The sequence below is a fragment of the Eulemur rufifrons genome, chromosome 13, assembly GCF_041146395.1.
Source record: "Eulemur rufifrons isolate Redbay chromosome 13, OSU_ERuf_1, whole genome shotgun sequence".
In the NCBI taxonomy this organism is placed as follows: Eukaryota; Metazoa; Chordata; class Mammalia; order Primates; family Lemuridae; genus Eulemur; species Eulemur rufifrons.
The window spans coordinates 14,182,353-14,201,094 of record NC_090995.1 but is presented as its reverse complement, the minus strand read 5'-3'; the positions used below and the strand labels follow the sequence as shown (position 1 = coordinate 14,201,094).

Here is an 18,742-nt window from a genome sequence, read left to right as displayed (position 1 = left end):
GTTTCGCCATCTTAACGGTAGCTTGTTTATGCCAGCAGCGAAGAAGCCTGGAGAGCGAGTGGTGATGAAATTGCAAAAGGCGTTTTCCGCAGCTTGATGAGAATTGAATATTTGTCCTTGCAAGAGGTGGCCCAAAGCCTGGGAGAAGTGGTGGTCAGTTGGTGCAAGGTCTGGTGAATACGGTGGATGACAGGGAGTTTCCAAGTCCAGCTTACGTAGTAGGAACAGCGTTGTTTTTTGCGACACGTGGTCTTGCAAGAGGACCGGCCTATCTCTATTTACCAATCTTAGCTGCTTCATCATAAGCATCCTCATCATTTCATCCAGCTGGTTGCAGTAGACATCCGCTGTGATAGAGTGACCAGCTTTCATGAAGCTGTAGTGGATAATACCAGCGCTGGACCACCAAGAGACACACTTAGCTTTTTTTGATGAATATTCAGTTTTGGACTGTGTTTCAGCATTTCATCTTTATCCAACCATTGTGTCGAACACTGTGATTGTCAAAACGAATCTGTTTTTCATCACACATAATAATACGGTGTAGAAATGGTTCGCTTTTATGTTGTGACAGCAAAGAAAGGCGAGCTTCGAGACAATTTCTCTTCTTACACTCATTTAATCCATGTAGGACCCATCTATCCAGCTTCTTTACCTTGCCCATTTGTTTCAAATGGTCCAATGTTGCTGGAATAGTAACATCAAACCTTGCTGCTAATTCACACGTAGGTTGAGATGGATTCGCTTCCACTACAGCTTTCAGCTCATCATTATCCACCTTGGTCCCAGGTCCCCTATGTGGCTCATTTTCAAGATTAAAATCACCAGAACGGAACTTCTCAAACCATCGACGTACTGTGCGTTCACTAACCACATCCTTTCCAAACACTTCAATAATATTTAGAGCTGTCTGCGCTCCATTGGTTCCACAACAGAACTCATATTCAAAAATAACATGAACTTTTTACTTATCCATGGTTTCACAAAAATTGCTCTTAAAAAAAAAAAATGTGAAAGATAATCACAAGCCAAACCATGTGTTTGAAAGAATGAGGATGCACCTTCACAATAAAAATAAAACAAGAAGTATCAAAGCGAAATGTCAGAGGTATCAACTGTCAAACTTAATACTTAAGGAAATCGGACATTTTATACTTAATAAGCTAATATTCATTTCTGCAATTTTCAAAGCAAGACACAGTATATCAAGATCTATATCTGCACTATCCGATATGACAGCCACGAATCGCATGAGGTTATTTACATTTAAATTAATTAAAATTGAAAACTCAGTTTCTCAGTTGCACCAGCCACCTTTCGAAAGCTCAGTAACAGCGGGGCTCGGTGGCTCACGCCTGTCATCCTAGCACTCTGGGAGGCCGAGGCGGGTGGATCGCTCGAGGTCAGGAGTTCGAGACCAGCCTGAGCAAGAGTGAGATCCCGTCTCTACTAAAAATAGAAAGACATTATATGGACAGCTAAAAATATATATAGAAAAAAAAATTAGCCAGGCATGGTGGCGCATGCCTGTAGTCCCGGCTACTCGGGAGGCTGAGGCAGGAGGATCGCTTGAGCCCAGGAGTTTGAGGTTGCTGTGAGCCAAGCTGACGCCACGGCACTCACTCTAGCCCGGGCAACAAAGTGAGACTCTGTCTCAAAAAAAAAAAAAAAGCTCAGTAGCCGCATCTAGCTCCCGGACAGTGCAGATATAGGACTTTCTCCTCAGAACAGAAATTTCTCTTAGGGAGCACTACTGTAGATGCACAATCAGAATTTTCCCTTGAAAGGAAATAAAAGATTTTAAAATAGTTTCTTTGTCCAGAGAGGTCTTGAACCCCACGACATGAGTAAATTATACTTGACGACTAACTAGATTGTGCGTTTCTACGTCCGCACTCCGTGTTTTGCCCATGTTTGCCATTCGTGTTGCCAGGCCTTTTAAATCAATGGGGGATTCACTGCTTCCATTATCATTATCTAGAAACACAGGTCCCAGCATTGTTAATTCCATCCTTTTGCCACAGTCTTTGGTGAAAAATCCCACTGCAGATGGATATTATACTTATCTCTCCATGTGGCATAAGAAACATTACAAGTAGTCTTTTCCCTTGGAAGGAACCATTGTCCCCCTCACCCATCAGCGACGAGGTACGGATTGGGTGTCAAGCGTCCCATCCAGAGTCCCCCGACGGCATTTCAGACCTGCTCGTGCCCAGGGCCACCCAGCAGGCGGACGGGTCAGCATGGTTCCCCGAGGTTAACGTCTAGGGAATCCTTAAAAATCTGACGGGCAAAGAAGGACTTGGCAATTTCCAAGGGTTCAGAGCCATCTGCACCCAGTAGGGCCACAGATCTCTCTTCTACTTGATCTGACAGCAGCACTCCTGCTAGCAGGGGGCGACTTGGAAGACACAGCTGCAATCAGACTGTGTCCTCCCAGCCTATCCTGACCGACAGGAGACAAGACTGCTCTTCCAGCAGCCCCCTGCATGCCTCTGTTTTCTCTTTTTTATATGATACAAAAATTTGAGTCACCCAAAAATAGGATGATGAAAGCGAAATGCAGACATGGTAGTAGAGTTATTGAAGGATCGTAACTGTCACGCTGAAGATTTCATTTCTATAGCATTTCTGCTCCACACATTCTTTCCTTTAGCGTACAGAGATGTAATGTGTCACGAGCGTATACAGACACACATTTTGTCATCAGGAAATACATTTTCCATGCTTCCTTTGGGAAATGCTTACTTGGTCCATTCCCTGATAACTACCATCCATATACTAGACACAAAAGATGTAATGTAAGAAGCTTGCAATACCAGCTAATTATGACAAATCACTTAATAGCACAGACATGCTACTATACAATGTATTTTCTCAGTGTTGGTTCAAAGCAACATTTAAGGTAGCAATAACAATTCATGTATTCCTACAAGATTTTCTGGAATATAAAACAAAACAAAAAAAAGTCAAAAGGCTTCTCTCAGATGCTTGAAACGTAAACCCCTTACAAGCTCAACTCTTCCGAACCCACCAACGCCCAGTGTCGCAATAATCTCAAGGCTCTGGAAGGGGGAGGATGAGGAGAATCTGGCCACCTTCTCCTTCAGCTGAATCATTTCCAGAGAGAGGGCTTTGGACAGCTTCCAGTTAGACATGGACCGCCTGCGCAAGAGAAGGGAAACGTTACCCGTGCGCCCTTGGTCAAGCGGGTGTCGCGCCATATGTACATTCCACTCTTGCAACTGTCCTACTTCCTCCTGTAGCTGCTACCCACAAACGCTAGCTCAACTTCGATAGGATAAGATTCAGGCACATCCGGGGAGAAAAAACAGTATACAAACATGAAACTCACACACACACACACACACACACACACCCCTCCCTGGGCAGTACCTCCCTTATATTTTGAAAAATTCTAACTCTAACCCTGCTCTTTACCTGTAATCAGATATTAATATCCTTTTCAGCTCTAAGTCACAGACAATGTAAAAGAACCCCTTTCCTAAAGCCCCATTAGGAAGTTTCTCCCTAACATTCCTAGGTACCACCCAGAATAAAGGAGCTGGCTACTTATAGACTTAAACGATACCCATGTTAGTGGTAAGTGGTGTTGTCTTTGCAGAAGAACAATTAAGAAGGACTCTCCAGAACTTTCTTAGTGAAGGCATGTTAAAAATTTCCACTGACTCGGGAAGGGGGGGTGGGGAAAAAAAAATATGAAACTGTTGTTTTTAACTTGCATTGTTCACTTAATAATTTATCATGAATATTTCCCATATTATTTCATATCATTGTACAAGAAATAATGTATACATTATGAGGACATACTGTATCTAACAAGATATACTGTTAGACTCTTTGAAAAATAAATAAATAAATAAATAAAATTAAAAAAAAAAAAATTTCCACCCTTCAAGCCACACCCTTTCGACTCCTCCTTTATCAGCTGCTAAAAGTCACACCCAGCTTAGGAAAAGGCTCCTTCACTTACTTTGCATGTCTTTTTTCATCGTCCCGGTTCAGGTTTGCCACATACCCTTCCAGGTATTTCTGGAGTTCTTCAAACGTCCCAACGGTCTGGTTGAATGTTCTAAACAGATAAAATAAAATGCTCTGTGCTGATAGTTACCAAGGCAACCTGACATTCTCCATACGCTCATACAACACTGTTTGCGTCAGTTATTCATGGCTTTGTAAATTGTTCCTCAACAACGTATGGAATATTAAAGTTGCTGTGATATGTAGAATAGTTATTAGATGCCGTATCATTGATCCTTTGAGTTTACGAAAGCAAAGAGGCTATCAATGAGAAGAGAAAAGATTTTTTTATAGTTTTCTGCTTCGTGTGTAAGGTTTACCAATTATTATTATTATTATTATTTTTTTTTTTTTTTTGGTAAGAAGACAGTAGAAAAGGAACTATCTTACTGGGTCTGTTTACTGAATCAACAGGTTACAGATTCCCCTAACTCTGTTTGATTAAATTAAGCTAGTTATTTTTAAAATCAAAGATAAAATTGATCTCCTCTTTGTCTCTAGATAACTCTCCCCATTTCACATTTTTTCATAATCAAATCCACACATTTTTACCTTCACTTAGCAGTTCTGTGTCTGAGGCTCAGACATCTCACCTGTCTCACCCCTGGGGGATCACAGGTTTGTTGCTGGCTTGATCTAACCTCCCTATCCCCAGTCCATCCTCTCCGTCTCGGGGAATTCTAACATTCTCTGCTGCCCAGGAGAACAAACAACCTGCTTCCTCACCAGTGAAATTTATAGATAAAATAATTTCAAGTCTGGAATTTACTTGCAAATAGTGTGAAGATGGTGGAGCATGCTGAAGGGGTATAGATCAGGCCCAAATTAATCAGTGTTAAACCTGCATTATGGGTTGATGACACTGTTCTGTGTTTGAGTACGCTTAAAATTTTATATAATAAAAAGATTTTTTTAATGCTCTAAAGTTTTTTGTCCAGCTCTACATCTCTACAATTCTATGCTCAATCAATGTTGTATTCAATTATATATTCCCTTGTGTTATCTCTTGTCATTTTATTATTTTGTGTGCATATTTCATAGGAGTATGGTCTATTTCCTTGACAACACTATGACTTTTCTTATTCCATGGCTTAACTTTGGTATAACTGGATTTCCTCTATTGCACCAAGCAGATAACCAGTAAATATTTAACTGATAAATGAGAGCTTCAAGGGGCCAGATTCAAACATGATTTAAGGTGAGCGAAAGATACAAAATGAGATTTAATTTGAAAAATAACCTAAAACATTTAGAGATTAATAATGACACACATCACCTACAAATTCCTACAAATGCTAAATGAAAACTTCTCTGGAAATACATAAAGCTAATAAATATTTCCTACTTTGATAGAAATTTTGCTCAAAATTATTTTGACTGCTAAGGGCAGTTTGGAAATAAATTATGAAATTGTTTGCTATGTGGGGAAAAAAAATCCATAAGCGCACCAATAAGCTTATCTCTCTGAAAGATGCAGAATTTAAATCAGCGTGTTGCTGATACTTATGTACAAACTCTGCACACAAAATATTTAGCCTGCCAGCATCTGCCAGAGACAGACTCAGATCAGAAGGGCCTGTTCCTCCCATGAATTTTAATAGAGTGTGCTCTCAGCTGAGGCTTGGCCGGCATTGCCAAGTGGTGATGAACGAGAAAATAGAGCCTCCAAGTAACAGAAAGCCGCGTCTTCCCAGGTGGCAGTGCCTGCCCTCCCCGACAGCATCACATACTCACTCTCGATCTATGACCAGGCAGGCAACATCGTTTTCTTCAGCAATTATGTTAGCTGACCTGACATCATCACTGCAAACAAAAACAGGAAAGCCAGTTTTTACTGCAGTTAGAAATTAATCATCCACTATTATCGGGGAATCCACTACGCTGTATTAAAACACAGCCATCACTGAAACCCTCCAAAGACGATGCTCTTCTCTTTTCTAACATCAGAATTTATACTCAACCCCTTTGCAAGAAAAGGATTTGAAATGTGTCCCAATACAGGTTATGCACACAAAGAATTCAAAGGAGAAGATATTGCACTAGACACATGGAGGAATCAGGGACTGCAACTGTGTATGGAATTTCATTCTGAGCTTTGTGACGGCCAAAATAAAATAACTCAGCCCTGAGCAAAGGAGAATTACTAAGTGCGTTGGTGGTATAGTGGTGAGCATGGCTGCCTTCCAAGGAGAATTACTGATTAACAAGGAGGCAAAACTGAAATGAACTGATCCCAGAAACATATTGGAAAAACAGTTAAGCAGTTAATATATGATAAACCAATCGCAAAATCCAAAGAAAGTATTTTCAGTGCCATATCACTCAAATAAATACCAAAAGACTTTCATTTCATAGCGTGTAAAATATATATTTCCATTAAAATATCTGAAATCAGAGCACGTCTTACAATGGATGATGAGTCATGGTGTAAACAGCAGCATGGATGTTCTTTCTTAGGGGTTCATAATATAGGGGTGCGTCTTGTAACTGCCATCTTAGATATAATGAAGTATTGTATATGATCTAATGATGGCAGACGTAATTACCAATGGGCCAAGCATCCGGTAAATTATTTCTTTAGAGCTGTTTACTTATACTAGTGTCCTGCCTCTGTTAGTGACATAGACATAGATACAGACACAGACAGGCACAGACGTCGATGTGATCTTGGACTGGGGGCCAACCATTTGCTTTGTGAGTTTAGAGAAAGGGAAGAGGTCTCGTATTCCTTGTAAATGTCAGTGTCAGGATTTTGACTGAGACTATTTTCCGCAACTACTTCACAAGTGTTTGATGTAGGAGGACTGTCAGGAAAGCATCCAGCCATGTGACTGTTCTCACTGTACGAACAACGGCTGGATACTTTCCGGACAGCGCTCACATGTTGAATACACTTCCGTTTCTTTCGCAGTAACTATGTTTAAGTGCCGTGGATTTATTTTGGCACATAAAATTCTGAAAGAACTGCTGGGACTGTTTAATGTCAAAGTCATGGCAATATAGAGACTATAAAAAATACTGAGTCACAGCCAGTGGCCCTAAAAAAGTGATAGCATAAAAATGCACAAAAATATTTGTCTCCAACTTTCCTTCCCACTGATTTTGGCTTTTTGCACTCAAATGCTTTAAGAGTTGGATGTCTATATTGAATAAATTCCCATGTTTCTCATGGGAAAACACTATAATTGGCGAGCTCCAACATAGAGCATAAATTATTTCAAGTCCAGTAAAATCAGATAACATGTTTCCTTTCAAGAGTTACTTTGGCTCTATACTGCATTTATAAAGTTCTGTGAACTCTGAAGCTTTAGTTGTTTTACTTGAAAGTATAAGAAAAATAACCTATAAATGTAAGAACAAATACATTGAAATCTTGGGTAATGAGAGTAGCTTATTATACGGCATGAATGTATTCATATTCTGTGACAAATAAACAAAAAAGGATAATTTCCCTAATATTGGAACAAGTTTATTAATGGGGGGAAAAATTCAGCTTGTTTTTAAATTCGCTTTTAAATTGTTTACATAATAGCTATAATTTAATTTATTAATTTTCAGTCATTGAATTTTCTTTAAAAATAAGAGCTTTATGATTTTTAAATAATCAAATTTGTCTTCAGGTAATTTCTGAATACTCTGTACTTATGAAAACCTGACGTAAATCAGCAGAACTGGGGCTTCCAAGATAAAAGGTAAGAAGACAACTTAAGAACAGAAATACTACTCCTTTACTATAAGCATAAATTTGAATTAAAAGCATTTAGTCAAAACACATAAATTTTAAGTGATTTTTTAACTAATTCCAAGTAGTCATTTAAAAACTTATATTACTCCAAAAATGTGTGTTGCCCTCAACTTTAACTTGCTATTTTATAAAGTTATTTATATTTAGGCAAATGTATTTCTTCAGACTTGAGGTTTTATGAGTTCTAGGAAATACAAAGTATCCCCTGAGCCATTGGGTTAGCCTTTAAAAATATTTCTTCCATAAATTAGATCGGCCGTAAATAAACTCATATCTCAAAAGACTGAAGGCTGAGGTAGAATTTTTAAATAAACAATTTTGAGTTGTTTCTAAAACTTGCAAATGAGCTGATAAAAATTCTTAAGAAAATACTACTTTTGACATGATGATTGAAAAGCACCCAAAATATGTAAAGTCAATATTTGATAATTTTTTTAAAAAAACAGTAAAGACTCTAAACAGGGCAATATTTCAAACTTGTTTACAAGAGAAAATTGCAATGAAATCTTGTTCTCATACTCTTTTTGTAAACCCAAAAATTCAAATAGAACACTAATTTTATGTTCCCTAGCAAACTTAAGACTTTCCAATTATTCCTGTACAAAATTAGCATATTTATTTCCTACATAACAATGAATTTTTCTGGAGTCAGTTTAAAATTTTTGTTTAATTTCTGGATATTTGTTGCCATTAATTTGGTAGCTCAATTTGACAACTCTAAAGGAATAGTTTTACATGCAAAACAATCAAAGCATTTTATTTAAGTATGGTATGTATATTCATGGCCTCACCTGATAAGAGCTTTTTCTCCAAAATATTCTCCTTTCTGCAGTGTTTTTATCAGCTGCGGTTGATCGTGGCCCTCTGTACTCTGCGTAACTTTTACCTAAACAGTATTAAACAATTGAGAGAAAGAATAAAAAGGAGATTCTGAACACAAATCCATTCAACCAACCCCTCACAGGGGTGGGAAACCTGTGGCCTTCTGATTTCAAGACTGTTCTTTTTTAAGCACCAAGGGAGGCACGAAAAGCTTCATTTTTCTCTGCTGCACCCCTTTTAATAAAAGGATTTGTCCTGTAAAATTTGGATTCGGTCAAAAGGCCGCACGTAAGGACCTAGAAGCCCACGGGCTCCCCACCCCTGCCGGAGGGAGCTATAAACATTAACACTTGGTGAAAGAGAAAAAAAGACAAGACTTTGCTTTACTTTTGCAGTCGTTAGAACAATTAACTACACTTAGCTCATTTTGTTGTATGTGCAAAATCTCGTAGTTTAAAACACGATCAAATAACTCCATCCACTGTAGGAGGAAAACTCACCACTCAAACCCAAACTCCCAAAGTTAAATTTTTAATAGGAACCCAGTGATTTCTTCTGAGAGATCCTCAAAGCAAATAACGGTCCTGTAGGAGCATTTGTTATTTGAAAGAGCCTAACAGAGTTGACAGATTAACCAAGAATAAGGTTAGTGGATATCAGTGGTTCTGAGTCCGGTGTCCACAGACCGACTGGCTGAATCCTGTGTCCTCCCCTGAAACTGCAAAATGCAGATTGGAAAAAGCTCTATGACTTGCAGGGGTATCTCAAAGCAATTCATGGACCAGGAAATGTAAGCACCCCGATAGCCAGACCTAAACAGAGTCAAAAGCCCTGTTTGTGACCAAAGTTATTCCAATTCAACATGGTAACAAGTGCCGCTTCCTGCCGATTAGAAATTCTGATTGGCATGTATGCATGTCACGATGAATTAAAAGTTAAAAAATAATAAACGTAACTTGTTTATTAGCCAGAATTATTTCAAAGCATGGGGTCCAGGGTAGGGAGAAATGATAAGAAGTGGTTCTGAGTGTTGAGTTTCAGAGGTTTGAAACTATTTTGCTCATGTTTTCCTTTCACTGGGAGCCCTGTTCAGAATTCAACCACAAACCAGTTTGCAAAGGGCAGTGCCTGCCTCTCTGATGATCAGGTCTTCCATGGAAGAGAGAAAATATGCAAAAATCTGACAACTTATAGACACAGGTGCTCAAAATTGATTCTTTTTCCTTCCAATATTTCACAACTGCTTTTGATCTCTGAGCAACATTGTTAAGAGTCAACATAGTAACAACTGGAAACATGTTATCCATTCGGTATCTAGGTAGAGCAAAAGACCTATCGTACGTATTCGTATAAAGTTTGCATCAGCATTTAAGTCCACTGGAGCTATTGTGTATGAATGGAAGTTCTGAGCCATATTGGTTCTACAGCTTGATGTCTAACCACTGTGGTCCTCAGTGACTGAACTCATTTTCCTCCACCTGCCACTTGCCGTATCCGCTGGATGGGAAAACGTTCCAGGAGTCATCTTGGACCTTGGAGCTGATGGCGAATCACACACTCATAGCTAGGAGTGTGTGAAATAATCCAGCCATCCAATACACAGTCTAATCTCGGCCCCCCAAAAAGTCAAGCGGCCCACGTAAGGCCACTGAGAAGTCATTGTCCCCGCTGGAATCCATCACCAGGCTCCTGCGGCCCCCACCCCACCCCCACGGGGCTCTACCGGTGGGAGCTCCTGTATCTGTTCAACGCAGAGGGCTCCGCTGCAGTGCAAAGCATTGTTGGGCTTTTCGCAAACCGATTTAAAATAACATTTTTCATTTAGTAAGCTTTCATTCATATTTACCTTTCCTTTTGCCAAAATGAAAAAGGTACTTCCTTCCTCGCCCTCTCTAATGATGTAATCTCCTTTGTCATAGTATTCCTGTGGGGATGAGAGAGAAAGGAAATGTTAGACCGGGTGGAGACACCACGGAAGAGGTATAGGAAACAGAGCCCTTTGTGTCTTTCCAATGGGTGTTCCACACCTGTTCCTTTTACATGCTGCTCACTGTATCTGTTAACTTTTCACACATGGCAGTTACAAACTGTGGAAAAGCACGGAGACTTTTGTTTTTTTTTAATCTGCACTTAATGTTTTTCTTTCACAGAGAAAATTCACCTGGAATACTGAATGTCAGGCATAGAGACCAAAGACACGAAAAGAAATGAGCGCCGGGCAACAATCACATAGCCAGGTAGGCTTTCAACTGCGTAATCTAAATACAAACTAACTACGTAGTGATTAGAAACAGTCTGAAAGTTGAGCATGGAGTTTAGAAAAAGAACAAATAATTATGCTAAATAAATTTGAAAATATTAACCCCAATGGATATTAGAAATAGTGGCCTCCATTTCTAAGTTCTTGAAAAGCAACTGCTAGGAAGATTCTACACACAGAGTGGCTCTGTCATATGTGTTATTTCCAAATATTTGTCATCATAAAAGAGCGACATTAGAATTTTTTACATGTAAATTCTATTATTTAATGTAAGCTTATCCTTAGGAAATCTCAAATTGTCACTTATTTCTTTTTATTTATCAATGTCGATATCCCTTGCGTACGTTTGTGTGATTAGAAAATCCTTGGCTAGGGGAAAGTAATCTATCCTCCTGTCAGACAGAAAGAAGAGTTCAGTACCTTGGAAAACAAAAGATGGATTAAACTGCCCCTACCTTGTTTTAATTTGATCTTGTCTCAAAGTCATAGAACTACAATGGATCTCTTAACTATTTACACAAACAAAAATGGCCGGTTTAATTTTTTAGGAAGGTATAATTAACCACATAATAGCTCTCTCCTGTTTTTCTTTTAGATTTGACAATCAATTGCAAATTAAACTACTTTTATCTGTTGTTTGTAAATATCTTCCTGGTCATTTACTCTTAAAACCTATTTACAGGCCGGGCGCGGTGGCTCACGCCTATAATCCTAGCACTCTGGGAGGCCAAGGCGGGTGGATCGCTCGAGCTCAGGAGTTCGAGACCAGCCTGAGCAAGAGCGAGACCCCGTCTCTACTAAAAATAGAAAGAAATTAGCTGGACAACTAGAAATATATATAAAAAAAATTAGCTGGGCATGGTGGTGCATGCCTGTAGTCCCAGCTACTCGGGAGGCTGAGGCAGGAGGATGGCTTGAGCCCAGGAGTCTGAGGTTGCTGTGAGCTAGGCTGACACCACGGCACTCTAGCCTGGGCAACAGAGCGAGACTCTGTCTCCAAAAAAAAAAAACCTATTTACATTTATGGAATAAATATTGCTTCTGATAGTAAGAAACACACCTTTCATTTTTACAGCACTATGTACATTTTACAAGACATTTCAACATCTCATGGAAGGAAGCATCGTATCTTAGGGGGGGAAATTACTTTGAAGACAAATACATCTAGATTCAAATGCCAGTTTTACACTGAATTTGACTTTCATCAACCCATAACATTAAAATAATAACATTTACCTTCAAAGATTTAGGGAAGTGCATTAGTTTTCTATTGGTGCTGTAACAACCATGAGCTTAGTGGCTTGGAACAGGCACTTGTGTTATCTCTCAGCTTCTGTGGGTCCGAAAGTCCAGACACGGCATTGCCCACTTGCTCTCTGTAGATTCCTCTGCTTTCTCTCTCAAGACTCAACTCAAGGCCTCATGAGGGCTGTGTCCCTTTCTGGAAGCCCAGGGGAAAATCCCCTTCCAGCCTCATTCGGGTCGTTGGCAGAATTCAGTTGCAGAATAAGGTCCCCGCTCCCTTCCTGGCTGTCTGCTGGACCTGCCCCTGGCTCTGAGAGGCCCCTCACTGTCCTCGCCCAGAGCCCTGTGTCTCAGGACGTACACGTGCATGTCGAATTCTTACCCCTGAGTGGCTCTGGCTCTCCTTTCTGCTGTGTCTCTCTGTCCCCAACCTAGAGCAAACCCTCTACTCATGGGATTATATCCACCCCACCTAGCCAATTGAGCATAATCTCCTATTTTAAAGTCCCAAACCTTAAGTACACAAGCAAAGTCCCTTTTGCTATGTAACGTACCATATTCGCACACTCCAGGGATTAGGGTCTGGGCGTTTTGGGAGAACATTCTGCCTCCTACAATAAATCAATTAGAGATAATGCTTTCGGAAGCACTAAGAGCATCCAAAACATAGTAGCTGCTCAATTAACGATTGCCACATTAAGGAGGGTGATGATGGTTTGCTCAGCTGTTACGTCTTCTGGACCCCGGTTTACTTTTCTGTAAAGTTAAGATTGTATTATCCACCACACCTAACGCTGTTTGAGGACGAGGTAAGACAGCATCCAAAGCACCTGGCGGGTCATTTGATACTGTTGATTCCCACGAAAGAGACTGTGAGGTGATCATCAAGGTCTCCCGCAGGATATAGGGACGGGATGGCCCTTATGGGATGGCCAGGACCCGGCGGTCCAGGCGTCTTCACTGCGTAGCTAGTGTTGGATTCTCTTTGCTGCAACTGCGGGGCCCTGCTAGATGTTTCCGTTTCAGACACTCTGCTCCTCGGTCTCTCCCAGTCCCTTCACAATGCCAGTCCCTGTCACCCACGTGGAGCACAAGGAGCAGGGAGAACTTCCGAAGTGCCATTGGGTTGTTCCTCAGTTACTCCAAAGCCTTTGATGCATACAAAGGCATGTCCTTAATTCCCGTCAACCAGATACGTTCAAAGGCGGAAAAGTTTGACAGCCGGCACTGAGGAAGGGCTTTGTCGGTTCTTAAGGGACCACCTTCCTGGCGGTCTTTTTTCCCAGGGATGATTCTTTGTCATCCAAAACCATGGGAGGGAGATAAATAACGCCTCCCAGTGTGCTGACAGTGACTTCACAGATCAGAAAGGGCTGTGGGAATAGGTCAGACCGAAAATACAGAGCGGTGAGGACGGGCTGGGACGCCAGACTGCCCAGTGTGTGTCAGCTGGAGACCGCAGCCAGGCGCGCCAGGGCGGTCACCAAGGCCAAAAAGAGAAATGCAAATAGTGTGGTTACTGTCCCTGTGGTCACATTGCAAAGGGGTCCCTTAGAGGACCAAGAAGCCACAGACCCTGTCCTGTGGAGGAACAGCTCTCAAGCATTCTTTGCTCTGACCCAGAGTAAGAAATACATTTTATTTTTATTTATTTATTTATTTATTTATTTTTGAGACACAGTCTCACTCTGTTTCCCGGGCTAGAGTGCCGTGGCGTCAGCCTCGCTCACAGCAACCTCAAACTCCTGGGCTCAAGCGATCCTCCTGCCTCAGCCTCCTGAGTAGCTGGGACTACAGCCATGTGCCACCATGCCCGGCTAATTTTTCCCCATATATATTTCTAGTTGTCCATATAATTTCTTTCTATTTTTAGTAGAGATGGGGTCTCGCTCTTGCTCAGGCTGGTCTCGAACTCCTGACTTCAAACGATCCACCCACCTCGGCTTCCCGGAGAGCTAGGATTACAGACATGAGCCACCGCGCCCGGCCTAAGAAATACATTTTATATACACACCCAATACACACACAAGAGCATGCACGAAACATTTATATATGAACAAAATTGAAATATGTTTAAAACAATGCTTATACTTACTACTCTGATTTTTTAAACAATATTCCTCTAATTTGGTTTCATAAACTAGTTATGAAAATACAGAAAATGCTCATTCTGTGACAATCTAGCAAAATGCTAGAAGCGTGAGGGCCTGTAAGTGGAATATATAAAACCAAGAGAAAACTCCAAGGTGATGGAGGAGAAAGACAAAGAAGCAAGACTAGGACTTCCTTAGAGTCGTCAGCTTATGGCTAGAAATCTTCATGACAAATAAATATTGATGATATACAACCAGATGTACCATACACACACACCCCTCTGTGCATCATGTGACTACGCACACAAGTGTGTTGTTTAAAAAATTGGTTCCAGTCATTTGGATTGCTACCCGTGTTTTGTTTTCCAAGTACAATAGTTAAAACATCTCAGAAGTTTTAAAGCACCTACACCTGCATCAGGTGGGCTCTATCAGCCATTCAGGCCTAAGTTTTAGTACCTGATCGGTTATTTTCAAGGATCTAGATCCTACAAAATGAAAACCAGCAGAAATTATTCCCAGGTAGGCAAGCCAACCATGCGGAATTCTGTTATTTAAATGCTGAAAGAGCTGTTGAGATGTGGATCACTCCCTTATTTTGTGGATGAGATTATGTGAAAATACCTACCACGGTGATTAACACCCAGAACCACCCATGCCAACGTCCAGACTTCGAACCAGTGAACTTTCCAGAACACCTGCCCCCCCCCCCCGCCCCGTTAGCTCGGTGGTCCATACACTGTGGCAAAACCCACAGTTATCTCAGCTTCCTTACAGCTCTGGATGCAACCACCAAAACGAGAAGAAAATAAACCCTGGCTTATGGAAGCCTGAGTAGGGGCTACAAGAAAGAAAGACTGGGCTTTTAAAAAACGATTCAAAATGGAAAATTCCCGAATGATGAGGCAGACAGTGGCAAACCCTAAATATATGTACCCTGTTCATAACTAAACCAATGCCTCTCAGAATTCAATGAGCATAAGAATCTCATTGTTAAAAATGTCAAAACATGGATTTGGGGACCTCTACCCAAGTTTCTGATTAAGTGTAAGGTGGTACCTGAAAATCTGCCTTCTAACTGGCATCACAGGTGATCACAGGTGACTAAGGACAAGGACGTCACACACTACACCCCTGTGCCACCCCCCTACACCCCCAGCCGTGTGAAAGGCGGCAGGTCCGAGTCACCGCGCAGAAGGCCACTGGGTCAAACCCCAGAGCCCTGCAACGAAGAGTTAGGTGACTGTGACCAGTCGCAGTGTCTGTCCGGACTCCTTCCACTCCTGTCTTCCACTCTGCACAACTGCCAGGGCATAGATCACGGTATCATTTTCATTACCATCAATCCTTGCTCTCCGTTCCAAATCTGTGCCATGCACTACGATCCCTTAACTCTTAAAGCACACCAGCCAGTATGCTGGTGTTATTTCCACTCTCAGTTTCCTATCAGAACAGGACGAGGGAAGAGGCTGAAAGGCAACGTCTGCCCCTAGAACTGAATGTTCTGGGTGATTTGAGCTAAAGCAAGAAATGCCATCGGAACACTGCACAATCAGAGCCATTTGGTCTAGGAGTCCAACAGTCTGAGTCTTAAACGCATCAGATCAACTGATGATTGATGGGGAATTCTAATCCCCCCTTCTCCACCCCCACAAACACAACTCCCAAGTCAACTCCTAAACAGCAAGACAGACTCAGCCTGTTTTTCTCAAAGATTACGGGGCCAGCGCGTGGGACGGCTGGTCCTAGAATTCGGCAGGCGTTCGGTCCTAACTCTGGTGCATTAGTGATCGGCCGTGGTCAGGACCAAGTTGGAGGGTCATTAGTCCAAACTATGCTGGTAAATTATGTGCTTTTCTTAGAGCTAAATAGATGCCATTACTCCCTGGTTAATCACTTTTGCATTTGGGAATTTTCACACATTACAGAGACACGTTTGTTTGCCAGGCAGGAATAAAGAGTCCTTTACAAACTGTGTTGCTGTTTGCAAATGCTGAGATATAGCAAAGACTTCCCAGGGTGTTTGGGAAGATGAGACTTTCAAACCTGAATTGTGTGTGAATTAATACTGCACCTGAGTCCCCACTATATAGTCTGTAGCTCTTGCCTGGGGTTGCTTTAAATATGTCTAATATAACATTTATTTTTTATGACACTAAATTTTCATATTTGCTGTCAGCATAGAATTCCCCTCTGGTGAATCTACTCCATTAGTATTATATTAAAAACAGATTTCCTTGGTTAACAAAAAAATAGAGGGCCTCTCTGGCTTAAAAAAAAAAAAAAACCCTCAGAAATTAAGATGAATTATTAATTTGTAACATCTGTGATTGGGTTATGTTACACTGGGACAATCCCAAGAGATGCAGGGTGAGCAGTCTTCTAGAAAATGACTTCATATTCGAACCCCCTGGGGACACAAGGCCAGGCACTGTGTCATCATAGCCTGTCCTCGATAAGCGGCTGGATGGCTTCCACGAATTGTAAGTGGAGACATTGCTGGCGTCACTTACCCTTAAGGATCAAGTGGTCCCTGCTCCCTTCTCAACAGATATTAGTTACATTGTATATCGTGATTGACAGAGGCATGAATCTGTCAACAGTCAGCCTGGCAGGGTTGTTTTTCTCCCTCCCACTGAGAACAGCTTGATAAAAGCTTCAAGTCTATCTGTGATTCCTTTACTGTTCCCTCCCTCCTTTAAATTCCTCAAAAGCCATTTGGGTTGCAATGAAATTGAGCCCCCCCCCCCCAGAAAAGTTAGAGAGCTTATTGGCTTGGAATTTTAATCTCTGAAATCTGAAGAGGTTTTCAGAAAATGCACATCCTTAGAATCCAAGGTACATGTCGTAAAAGCGTTACTCGTGAAAAGACTTGACTAGTCTTGGACCAGAACCAGCCATCTGGGTGATGCCTAAAATGACTTTTTGAACACATTCCAATATGCCGTCTCCTCCTAGATGTGAAAATAAAGTGCTTCTCCAGTGCAGGTTTTCAAAATATATTATCGTAGCCTGGAGTGTTCAAGTACAAAGCGTTTGTAGTCTGATTCAGAGGCTTGTCACCAAAAGGACCAACACACCCTTTCTCTGCTCCATTTCCTAATTATGCATCACTGACTCTTTTATGCTATGAAAACTCTGTACGGGATTGTGATGTTAATTGTAGAAAATCAAATGCCTCTTGAGTAAGGCAGATTAGCTTATAAAATATACCAAAAGATTAAAATATGTAAATCAAATTTCACTTTACACATGCAAATCCAATTTCCTTTTATACATTTCAAGAATCTAAATCCTTTCCAGACCCTAATTCAGTGCCTAAGTTGGCCTAAGATTTTTCACAATAGAAAAAGGCTCTTCCTCTCTGTAGACTGGTGATCTACCGTCTTTTCCTTTTTATTTATTTACAGTGCTAATAATAGGACTAGATTCTAAAATCTTCCAATAAAATTTTTTTTACTTAAAGATTTCTTACCACTTCCAAGCAGTCGATGATCTTGGTTAATTTATCTTCAGGTAAATTCTTTAGCAAGGACACACTTCAAAATTAAAAAGAAACCTTTAATTATCTTCCTGAATTAAACTATGAATACACACATATAATATAGACTCTAAAATCTTTACATACAATTTTAAAAACATAATGCATTTTAATTTTTCCAAAGTAAGCATCCAAATAACCAAAAACACACAAATATAACTGAATTTCATATACATTGGAAATTATAGAGATGTATATATAATCACAGATAAGTGTCACAGGCAAATAAATGAAAATGGTAAGATACCATATGGGGGGAATCACATTTTTGTCTCTTCAGGGGAAAGAAAAACAGCACTTATTGTTGGTTTTCAAATTGAATCACACCCAGGAGTGTGTTCCTCTCCACATCTTAACATCTCCTCCATGAGCTTGGGTGAGGGGCTCTGCTTCCAGTGGAGGGTCAGATTTTTGTCTCCAGCCTTGTCATTAAGTAAAGACGAAATCCCAGAGTGGGGAAGAATGTGGGGATTGGCACTGAAATTATCTTTGATTATCAGTCATACGGTACCATTTTCAAAATTAATGGCAGCCAGAGTCATGTCTAAAGTTCAAAAACGGACTAAATCAAGCTACAGGCAAAATTATAAAGAATATCAAGGGAATGATCATGAAATTCAGAATGCAGACTACCCTCGAGGTGAGGGAAATGGGGGACTTGGAAATCACATGGGGGTACACATGAGAACTTCGACAGCATTGCTGACTTTCTATTCCTTGGGTTGGGCGGTAGCCTCATGGGGGTTTATCTGGTTATGCTGTTTCATAACTTACACATGTACTGCACATCTTACATAGACTATCATAGACATCATCATGAAAAATGTCAGTGGAAAGAGCTCACTATATATTATGAAACAAAGAGAAATAAATTTCCCTGATATATCTCCCTAGGGATGACATGGTAAGAGGGAAATCAGAACTTGCTATTGATTAACCCAGGCTGTCATGAAAGCTTTTACTTCTGGTCCAAACTGGGATCTACGATGTTAGTG

General features: G+C 40.7%; 1 protein-coding gene across 2 annotated transcripts in view; it reads right to left on the bottom strand.

The window, feature by feature from the left end:
* The window catches only part of PRKG2 (protein kinase cGMP-dependent 2), a 58,254-nt gene that overhangs the window by 28,083 nt on the left and 11,429 nt on the right, over positions 1-18,742 (bottom strand). Inside the window, exons 5-10 of one of the 2 annotated variants that reach the window (XM_069485569.1) lie at positions 17,682-17,745; positions 10,455-10,532; positions 8,578-8,672; positions 5,776-5,844; positions 3,995-4,093; positions 3,012-3,165 (exon numbers count right to left, since the gene is read on the bottom strand). In XM_069485569.1, the coding sequence (XP_069341670.1) occupies positions 3,012-3,165; positions 3,995-4,093; positions 5,776-5,844; positions 8,578-8,672; positions 10,455-10,532; positions 17,682-17,745 (559 nt within the window). The remainder of the gene's footprint in view (positions 1-3,011; positions 3,166-3,994; positions 4,094-5,775; positions 5,845-8,577; positions 8,673-10,454; positions 10,533-17,681; positions 17,746-18,742) is intronic. The other variant, XM_069485570.1, reaches the window with a different exon arrangement.